General features: G+C 35.1%; 2 protein-coding genes across 6 annotated transcripts; one reads left to right on the forward strand and one right to left on the reverse strand.

The window, feature by feature from the left end:
- The first annotated feature begins 4214 nt into the window (after window positions 1–4214).
- On the forward strand, window positions 4215–6534 carry LOC139785030 (uncharacterized). 2 transcript variants are annotated; one of them, XM_071724201.1, is made up of 7 exons: window positions 4215–4566; window positions 4842–5038; window positions 5115–5328; window positions 5420–5548; window positions 5643–5729; window positions 5816–6109; window positions 6175–6534. In XM_071724201.1, exons 1-7 carry the CDS (start codon window positions 4371–4373, stop codon window positions 6309–6311), a joined length of 1254 nt encoding a protein of 417 aa, XP_071580302.1. In that variant the 5' UTR covers window positions 4215–4370; the 3' UTR covers window positions 6312–6534. The 2 variants fall into 2 exon arrangements, with proteins under 2 accessions (XP_071580302.1, XP_071580304.1); XM_071724203.1 differs by having other exon boundaries at window positions 4445–4622.
- LOC139785031 (putative nuclease HARBI1) lies at window positions 6524–9237 on the reverse strand. 4 transcript variants are annotated; one of them, XM_071724205.1, is made up of 6 exons: window positions 9105–9237; window positions 8547–8892; window positions 8127–8449; window positions 7748–8044; window positions 7466–7674; window positions 6524–6867 (listed from the first exon to the last, which is right to left on the reverse strand). In XM_071724205.1, exons 2-6 carry the CDS (start codon window positions 8626–8628, stop codon window positions 6567–6569), a joined length of 1212 nt encoding a protein of 403 aa, XP_071580306.1. In that variant the 5' UTR covers window positions 8629–8892; window positions 9105–9237; the 3' UTR covers window positions 6524–6566. The 4 variants fall into 4 exon arrangements, with proteins under 4 accessions (XP_071580306.1, XP_071580305.1, XP_071580308.1 ...); XM_071724204.1 differs by having other exon boundaries at window positions 8970–9229; XM_071724207.1 differs by having other exon boundaries at window positions 8527–9228.
- Between the last annotated feature and the right edge of the window lie 1918 nt (window positions 9238–11155).

Below are 11155 nucleotides of genomic sequence, written 5' to 3' on the forward strand. Positions count from 1 at the left end.
GCATCGGATACCCTCGCCCCCAGGGCGGGGCGGGCGGTTATGCCGGACTCCTACCGGCTAAACCCCCCCCCCCGGGTGTCCCTCTCGGTGCTATATAGGGGAGGCCCCGGGAAACTAAGATATCGTCCATGGGCCTCCCCACATACTTACCTTACCTTACGTACTTACTTTTAATACTTACCTTGCATATTTACCTTTTATACTTACCTTGCATACTTACCTATCATACTTTTTTTTTACATGGGGAAATCTTCCAAAGACACCTTCATCCCTTGGGCGAGGGACGAGGGTAGTGTGGGATTCGTTACCATGTACATCCCAGGCTAAGGTACTGGTAGTGAATATTGGAACGCAATTTATGAAAGACATAATATAGTATTATAGTATAATAAGATAGTGCATAAAATAGTACATGAATAATATAATACCTATGTAATAGAATAATATTAATTAACGTAGATAATCATTTATTATTATCATTTTTTACTTATAACACAAGTTTTTATTAGCTCCCAAGTTTCTTGTATTTTACTTTTCCACATATTAATTTATTTGTATTTGTATTAATTGTATTATATATTTTCATCAATATTGTGTTTGAATTTCACGCCAATTTCAGGGCTAATTTTTTATTGGCTCTTCTTGTATTCAGCCGCCATTATATGCGCAATGTTACACCTAGTATTCTTCCATCATGTATAGTCCATACTCTTTCTTCACATTCTAATGTAAAATATTAGTTAACTTACCAAATGTATTCTGGCGGGCAGGATAGCCTTTTGCAATAGATTCATTTCCCTTAAAATCCTGCTCGATCTCCTCCGTACCATTGTAACACCCGCGCCTTCTACACACACACACGCCGCACTCACACGCATTTATGTAACACAATGATTTTCCATCTTGTTCTTTTGTTGTAATAAATGTGCAATAATTTTAAAATGATATTGGCTTCCCATTATTTAATTTAAGACCTCACCTCTCACTGCACGCAGAAAATTTTTCTCGAATAATGTAGAATACTCATAATAAAATTTACTAGATTTGCATCGCACCGGTAGGATATACGCGTATTCAACCGGAAATTAATATATGACAACAGAAAAGTAATAGTTTGATCAGATACATCTTGTAATCTAAAGGTAAATAAATTTGCCATACTAACAAGGAAATATGAGAAAAGTAAAAAAAGTCCCATACTAATATGTGTATATTCGACGTTGTAGCTTGAATTGCGCGTTGTTTCTTAAGACAGTATAAGAAAAAATATAATCTAGGGTGGTACCTGCTGTGAACTATATAGAAATATTCGTTGCGTATCTGGCAATAGTCTATGTTCTTCATAGAAATGCGATAGTAATCGCGGACACGCGAACTGCGCTCGATCGTCAATCTCGTGTTATCGTGTATCTGAAGTGTGAAGTGAGAGCACTATGTACAGCGATACCAGCGATAAGTACGAGGTAAGAAAAGTCTCATCCAATATTTGCTGCGTTCGGCATTGCAAATCTTAGATGCGAGCTAGCAGAGAGAGCGCCTAACAGTCAATGAATGTAGTGATACCTTTTAGCTAAACTTAATTTATGATTTTAAGTAACGTAATAAAATGAATACAAAAAATCTCTCTCTCTCTCTCCCTCTCTCTCTCTCTCTCTCCTCTCCTCTCCCTCTCCCTCTCCCTCTCCCTCTCCCTCTCCCTCTCCCTCTCCCTCTCCCTCTCCCTCTCCCTCTCCCTCTCCCTCTCCCTCTCCCTCTCCCTCTCCCTCTCCCTCTCCCTCTCCCTCTCCCTCTCCCTCTCCCTCTCCCTCTCCCTCTCTCTCTCCTCTCTCTCTCTCTCTCTCTCTCTCTCCTCTCTCTCTCTCTCTCTCTCTCTCTCTCTCTCTCTCTCTCTCTCTCTCTCTCTCTCTCTCACAACATTAATAACCTCATATACAATTTTTTAAAATTCGATCAATTAATTCCCGAAAAATTAAAAAAATTTCAGTACCGGCTTTCAAAAAGATCGGTAACAAAAAATTATACACTTTATAGCACTCCCCGCAAAATTCTACCCCTGTTTGATTTATAATTCTTTGAGATTTGGTCAATTATTTCCCGAAAAATTAAAAAAATTAAAAAAATCGGTTTCCAGAAAATAGATAACGAAAAACTACACGCTCTATAGCACTCCCCGGAGAATTCTACCCCTATTTTATATGGTTCTAATACAAATTCGGTCCAATAGTTTTTAAGTTAAAAACGTACAAACATACACCACCCGTAAGAATTAAAAAAATTAAAAAAATCGGTTTCCAGAAAATAGATAACGAAAAACTACACACTCTATAGCACTCCCCGGAGAATTCTACCCCTATTTTATATGGTTCTAATACAAATTCGGTCCAATAGTTTTTAAGTTAAAAACGTACAAACATACACCACCCGTAAGAATTAAAAAAATTAAAAAAATCGGTTTCCAGAAAATAGATAACGAAAAACTATACACTCTATAGTTTTTTCCGGAAAATTCTACCCCTATTTTATATGGTTCTAATACAAATTCGGTCCAACCGTTCTTGAGTTATAAATGGTGTAACTAACCCGACTTTGTTTTATATATAAAGATATAATATATATATATATATATATATCTACATATATAAGTATTTATATTTTTATATATATAAAATTTAATTATCCTCAGTATTTTTATTACCATTAAGACAATTATACATTTTGCAGCTTAGTATGGAGAGAAGACATATTTAGTATGGTAATTTTTCTTTTACGTGCGTTCTACATATAGTAAAACGCGCTCTCGAAAAAGTCCCATACTTGATGGAAATATTTACTTCTGCGTATAGTTTTATTCTTTGCTCTCTATATTTCCTATACTTTCTTGAAATCTTTTGCATATTATGACTATATCCTAGCCGTGCAAGATTAGTATGGTATTTACTTTGTTCGTGTATACTTGTATCTTTGAGAAAAATTTTCTGCGTGTGCCTCTCTAAATCGCACAAGGTCCGATCCCCGGTAATAGGGATATTATATCCTTGACCGAAAACAGGACCGCGAGTGCACGAAAACTCTCAGTAGGCGTAATAGCGTCCCTTCTGGACGTTGACCCACGACTAGAGTTTTCCCGAAAAGTGCATTCGACTCGAGGCACGCGCCCTTCTAGCGTGAACCCGAGATAACATAAAGATCTCGTTACGCCTTCCCATACCCCCTCCCTTGGATAGCCTTTCCTTCGCTATCCGTCGAACCAATATACCTAAATTCCGAGGTTCTGACGTAACAGCCGTAACCGATACCAGAGAGAAACCTGAGAGCGGCCATCCCGCTTCGGGGGACGCCTGTCCTAATCTGCCTTCTGAGAAAGTGGACGTCAACTACGGCGTTACGCTCGGTAACGATCAGAGAGAACTCGGGTAACGATACATGGGTTCGTATCCGTGCTATGGTCCGAACTACTCAGATGGAGGGGATATGCTGGTCGCGCAAGCCCCTCCTCTGTCCGTGTACGCTCGGCACTCGGCAAGCTTTGCGCGTGGAGAGAATGGCAGACATACGATCTGCTGTCTCCTTCTCTCTTGAGCTGTGACGTTGCCGGCGTTGCCGCTCATTGCCGCTTAGCACGCGCCGGCTATACCATGAGGCCACGCATTTCGGGTATCGCCTCTCGTGTCTCGCCGAGTGCCGAGTCTCGAGTTGGCAAATCGACAATGCGCTATGTTACATTTATGTTTATATTTACGAGTTTTAATTGTTATATTTATAAATATTGCAATTATATTTACAAAAAAATTGCAAATTAATAAATAAATTTTATTAAACATAAAATCGCGTATGATCATGTACTTCCGTAGTTTCCGTACCGTTAAAATTAAACATAAAATTAATTAATTAAATAAATATTTATAAACATAAAAACTAAAATTCGTAAATGTAATGTATAAAAATTCCCGTTCTGGCCAATATGCTTTTTTATCTAGAAAAAAAGTCATATTAAAAACATTAACTTTGGCATAATATTTAAATTTAATATTTAAATGCATAATAATAGTAAAATATTAACTATCAAGAAAAAAAGGTAGTTTATAGTGTTCTTTTTACTCTTATTAAATTTGCCAAATCACAAGCACCAAAAGAGGGATATTGGATTAAAATAAAAACAATTTATTATACAAATAATGCACACGGTTAATGTTTCGACTATACTTAGGGCGGAATTCATAGACGTTGCTCAAAACTTGTCTTAAGCATGATCTTGGCAAAGACGGTCTTAAGATCGAAAACCGTCTGAAGACAGCTTTACGTGCATAGATAAATCTTGAGAACACAAGTTTTAGCTTAAGATCGTCTTGACGAAGTCTGTGCTTAAGAATATGGCTTCGGCAATGTTCGGGACTCCAAGCTTTTTGACCAATCATGATAAAGATTTACAAGAATTTACCGGGGATTGCGTCATTCTCGCCGTCGTGGCCGGTGGCCGTTATCATCGCGTCGTGTACCGCTGTGTACTGCGACGATTATTCTTAAAGAGAGTGACGGGTGCAGTGGTGGTGTTTTCCCTCCGAGGAGGTACGACGAGTAAACTCGAGTCGCCGATACTCGAGGCGAGGAGGTGTAAATATCAGGTAACAGTAACATCGCATCTATATTTTATCATTTCCAACTCAACAATGTAAATATAACACATGTTGTACATAAAATGACATTGTTGAGTGGAAAATTATAATATTGATGTAGTGTTATTGTTACTTGATATTTAAGTAAATTTATTTAAAAACATAACCTTATCTATTTGTGTGAAAATTCTTTATATTTATATTTTCTGATGTTTTTATTTAAAAAAGATAATTCTTTCAAAATGACAACGCCTAGAAGAACCGTGTATTCTGATTTGGAAAAACAAATATTTCTGGAAATATTAAAAAAATATAAACATGTTGTTGAATCGAAAGGTACAAATTCCTCCACACTGAAAGATAAAACAGAGGCTTGGTCAATCATTACAGAAGAGTACAACAACTCTTCTTTGATTAGTACTAAGGTATTAAATTTATTTTATAATTTTTAGATTACAGTTTAATGAATTTTTTTGTAATAGGTAATGTTTTATATTACAGAGGGACGTACAACAATTGAAAAAGTACTGGTCTAATTTAAAACAGCAAAGTAAAAATATATTAACAACTGAAAGACAATCAAGGTTTCTCACCGGAGGAGGACCACAAAAAAATATAGGTGAAGTCGATCCAAATGTTTTGGATATCATCCCTAATTTAATGACAACGGCACCAACCATTTCTTCAAGTAACTTTAATACACATGAGTCTGCAGGTACTTAAAATATCATTAAATAAAATATGTAAATTTTATAATTTAAAGAAATTGTAATTGACAAGAGGAATAATTGAGTTGCATATTCTAGATCGACAAAAAGAGGTTTTGAAAGCAATCCAGCAGAATTCTATGACAAAATTTGATCACATTATTGATGAAGGACTTTCAAAAGGACAGTCATTAACCTTACCACCCATTGAACCAGCATTGAATATAAGTAGGTTAAATAATTAATTTAAATAAAGTTTTTTAAATAGTAATTGTATTAATGAGATAATTATTATTAACTGCATGTATAATTTTTTTATTAGATATAGTGGGCGAGGAAGTAAATAATGTAGAAATTGAAATTGATGATTCAATATCTATAGACAAAGGATCCAGCAATCAATCTAGTGGTACAATATCATTCAAAAATTATTTAAGTATTCAAAATAAAATGTTTATTTTTAACATATGCATACAATTGAAAATCATGCTTTAGATATATTTATTATTGACAAAGAAAATAGAGCCTTAATAGATTTTAAGAAAAGCAAACGTATAGATGCCAATTCATGTTCCAATCCAAAGAAGCAAAAAATGGAAAGAATTACATTAGTTAGTGAAAAAGAAATAGAATTGGCAAATATAAAAATTAATCATGAAATCGAGATGTGTAAGCTTAAGAAACAACGAGAAGAATTTATCAATAAAATTACAATGGAAAAGTTATTATTAGAAAAAAAGGAATTGCAGGAGAGATTTAAGTTAGCGAGTTCCGTGCTCAAAAAGAGATGTAAGTACTTACTTTTCTTTGAAACCAAGTAAAAATTTTATTCTAAAACGTTTTTTAAATTTTAGGGGAGATGATTACATTTCGGATATTGATTAGTTCGAATAAGTTTTATATGAGATATATAATTATTAACAATGTGAAGCTAATATATTATGTTGATTATACGTCGTGTTTTAGTTTTAATTGGTTCAATTATTTTTAAAAGCTACATAATAACTAACAGTAGTAGTTAATAACAGATTAATTTATGTTATGTTATTAAATTATATTTTATGTTATTCGAATATATATATATATATATATATATATACTATATACATATGTATATATAATATCATCAACATTATAGCAATTAAGAAAAAGAATATGCAATTAATAAACAGTGTAATAAGGTGTGAAGAATAAAAGTAATGATTTACTATTAACTAGTTTATTTCTTAATATCATTAAAATATAGTTAATAAAATAATTCTCGAACTACGTTTTGCCTAATAATATGACCATCTCCAGGTTGCCAATGAGGTTCATTGTAAGGTAGCTCCTCATTACCTTCAATTATTGCATTAGGTTCTGGTTCCTCTGGGAGAATGTCTTTGAAATGTAGTGATAAATTATGCAAAACTGCACAAGCTGATACGACTCCAGTACATGTTAAAAGTTTTAAAGATAGTCCTCTCGATAGACAAGGAAATCGTCTCTTCCATGTTCCAAACGTTCTCTCAACAACCATTCTCGTTCGTGATTGAATTTCGTTATACCTACAGTAAGAAATTTTTAATAGAAGATACATTTTTATCTGTGTATCTCTTAAAGCTTCTCGGTATTTGCCACAATTTTCTTCATTAATAATTATGCAGTTATTTATTGATTGTTAGAGTAAGAAAAAAGTTTTCGGACTACTTTATAATAGTCTATTGCATCTACTCTATTGCAAGTGTCATCTTTCTATGTCATCGTATTTTGCAAGAATTTTACAAGAATGTATTTTCTCGCTTCTAACGTCATAAATGAAGAGAATCACGGCGAGACCAGTAGTGCAATTCTGTAACTCGTTATGCCGTCGTTATGAGCTATAACGATAATTGCGCAGCTTTTTTACCATATAAAATATCTGCGCAACGATAGTCGATACCTCATAACGAGTTACAGAATCGCACTACAGGGAGTCGATTGTGTATCTTGAATCGAGGTAAAAATTATAAAAGTGAAAAAATTCACTAGAGTATCTACATTTTATTTGTTGAAATCTAGTAAATCTGTTTACTTTTGCAATTTTCATCTCGTTTCAAAATACACAATCGACCTCCAGAAGCTTTAAAATGTATTAAAATGTATTAAATTCTGCTATCTTATAACCTTTGTTCTTCTTCGTTTTGTGGATTTCTGAATGGCGTTAAAAGAAATGTGAGAGAAGGATATCCTGAATCTCCAACTAACATTCCTGTTAGTTCACGTTGTTGAAATCGCATGAAAACTCGAGAATTTTGGAAAATTCTACTATCATGTTGACTTCCTGGCCATTCTGGGACAAGGTCCAAAAATTCCATTCTTGGACCTACTACAGTCTTACACATAGAAGATAACACAATAAAAATAAGAATAAATATATGTAAATAAACATTACTTTTATTAACTTACCTGAACATTTAAGGAAAAATAACCTTTTCTATTTCTATAAATTTCAGCTATTCCTCCAAAGTTATTACCCAATAATCTTATATGGGTGCAATCTATAGCTCCATTAATACAAGGAAGCCCAATAGCTCCATAACCATATCCTAATTCTTTAAACAATCTTCGATTTTCTTGTATAGCTGCTTGGTTTGTCGGAAATTTGACATAAGTATTTAGATGAGTTGCTAATGTAGCAGTTACTCTAAATACGATTCTGCAAATTGTAGGTTGTGGTAATTCCATAAGATCTCCGTTTACTTTCTAAACCATAAAGCAATATAGTACAATTATTTGTATTCTTTCTTTAAAATTAAAGACATGTAATACAAAGAATTTATGTTACCTGAAAACTAGCAGTAGCATAAAATCTTAGACAAATCAGTAATTGAATAACTGGTTCAATTGGAAGACCTCGCATATCAGGCTTTGTTAAACTGTCCATAACTAAAGGCAGTAGTCCATACATAACAGATTCTTTTGAAAATCTGTATCTTATATGGAATTCGTGTTCACGATAAGCTGTAAATGGATTAATTGCATCTCGTACATATCGTTTTTCACGTATTATGCCAATATTGTCATTTTCTTCATCCGACGAGCTTTCAGAACTATCAAATAAATTGATATCAAATTCGCCCAATATGTTACATTCCATACTGCTCTTATCTAAAATATATAATAATAAATAATTAGTAGTATCTTGTATATATATATATATATATATATACATATATAAATTAGACCTAAAAGTTATATAACTGACAACTTTTCTTGAGCCGCGGTCGTCGGAATTCCTGGCTTGTGACGCTTCGGCTTGTCCGCTGTCCCTCTCTCTCCCCTTTCATACTCACTTCCTCTGCTTTTCCTCGTCGTTCTCGGCTGCTCGGCTTTTACTGGACCACGCACTTTCCTCGTCACACCTCCTCGCCTCGAGTATCGGCAACTCGAGTTTACTCGTCGTACCTCCTCGGAGGGAAAACACCACCACTGAACCCGCCGCTCTCTTTAAGGTCAATCGTCGCGGTACACGACGCGATGATGCTCGTCGTATCTCCTCGGAGGGAAACATCACCCGGGTACACACGGGTATACTCCCTTCTTCAAACTCGCTGAGATAAAAAGAGAAGGGAGTATACTAGTGCGCACTCGGATGACGTTTCCGAACGCAGCCAATGTAGCACATAACCTCACAAAACCGTCTTAAGTCGACTATTTGCTCGACTTGACCAAGACCGGCTCAAGACAAATCTTAAGTAAGAACTGTGCATTGAATAATGCCATTTCGGTCTTAAGATTTATCTATGCAACGTTATTTGCTTACTTAAGACCGAGCTCAAGATTAAACTTGAAAGTCGGTCTTAAGCAAGAACTATGAATCGATCGTAGTCTTGAGAACGAGCTTAAGACCGTCTTGACTTTCAAGTTTGGTCTATGAATTCCGCCCTTAGTCTTCTTCGAAACGGATTATTATGAAAGAAGATACATATCAAAAAACATAACATTTAAGTTAATACATACTAAAACATTAAACATTAGACTAGACTAAAACATTAAGTTCTATATCTTTGTTGTTTCATTACATTATATTATTCATATTTATAAAACACATTTTTTTTGCTAATTTCAATAATTAGTTGTAATGGCCATAATAGTCCAGCTGTATTTTCGGAAATATGTTTACCATAAATATGAATCATTTTCAATATTAACATTAATACCGAACAGTTATTTTCTCGTTTTTTTATCGTAAAAGTAGACTTTTAAAATTTTCTGAGTTTTTACTATTTGTTTTCTCCATTCTAATGTAAAAATTTATTCTACTTCTTCGTCCTTTAACGACCAATAAAATATTACTTTAAAAAATAGAAACGGTCAAACAATTTAATTTTTCTAGTGTAAAGGTCACTTTAACAATTTTTAATTTACAACAGAATAAGGATAGAATTCTATATATAACTTTATGTATTATTTAATATTTAATAAATTTGATGATTTATAAAATATGTACTATACATGTACATATATGTTTGTAAAAGGGCAGGTTTCGGGACCAAAGCATAAGCATTGCGGCAGTTTTCAGGACTTCTGGCAGTTTTCAGGTCAGTCTTGAAAATGGTGGCAATAAAAAGGTAGTTTTCAAGACAGTCCTGCATTCTGCCTATATATCAATTTTATGATTATTTCAATAAAAGTATGATATTGATGAATATTTTAACAGTATAATAAACTAATTAAAATAATTTTTAATTGAATTACATATTAAACTCACTATAAATGTGATATATATATTTTATATAACTACAAGGCACTTTTCAAGACTGTCCTGAAACCTACCGGCATAAATATTATATGATATATATCTAAAACAAGTTTTCGGTATATATCGGGGAACGGCTGCGGCCTCCCGCCGAGTTGCGGGGACTTCGAGGGGTGAAGGGATGGACACGGGTTAAACCGTGTCTGTCCCCTCACTTCTGATCGGAGGGATGGTCCGTTCATGACACCGCGTAGACGTGTGCCCCGCATTGCACGTTGTTGCTCCCGAACGAATCGGCTCGAAGCTCGCGTCGAGTCATGGGTGTTCCTGACTGAAGGCCTGAAGGGAGGCGGATAACCGTCGGGGTGTCGCAGGCGGCATGAACCGGGGGGTTTATGTCAACTATTGCACGCGACTCTCCCGAGCTAGGGAGGCGGAGCGGTGTGACCCAGTTTCGCCTCCAGGTTTTTCGGTAAATCAGGGGGTTCTTCTGACCCCTTGGGCGTGGACGCGAAAAGCGCGTGGCAGTGGAGCTTCCCCGAAGCAATGCAAATAGCGTACCGGTCCAAGGGAGTTCTAGCATGCCGAGGGTGGCCACAGTACGGTTTTAGCCGGTAAGAGTCCGGCATAACCCTTGATTTCCCCCGGGGTCAAGGGTATCCATAAGGATTTCCCTACTTCAAAAAAACACCATTATAAATTTTTTTGCAAATTAACAAAAAATGAGGTTTGTACAATATTTTTCACGGAGTTACGACGCACACGTACACGCATACGTACACACTGGACAAAATACGACCAGCAATCTTTCCGAAATGCTCATCGGGTAATGTTTAATTACCCGGTTCAATTATCGGTTTTTGTTCAATTACCGCCAGCATTACCCCAGGATACATCACTATTTCAGGAAGTATCGTTTATTTAAATATTTTTTAACCAGACAAAAATGCAGTTTAGTGACATTTTTAGCGATACTCCAATACAATAGGTCTTTCTTATTTTCAGCGACACATCGATTTCCATAACTTTGGCATAAACTTTGGTATCATGGTATTTCTTGCAAAATCTCCGTCAATGCTGTGAAAGAGGTCTTTAACAATGCAAATTGCTGTTTC

This window comes from Temnothorax nylanderi, unplaced genomic scaffold (genome assembly GCF_030848795.1).
Source record: "Temnothorax nylanderi isolate EJ_2023f unplaced genomic scaffold, tnyl_v1.0 TNYL_tig0727_pilon, whole genome shotgun sequence".
Lineage (NCBI taxonomy): Eukaryota > Metazoa > Arthropoda > Insecta > Hymenoptera > Formicidae > Temnothorax > Temnothorax nylanderi.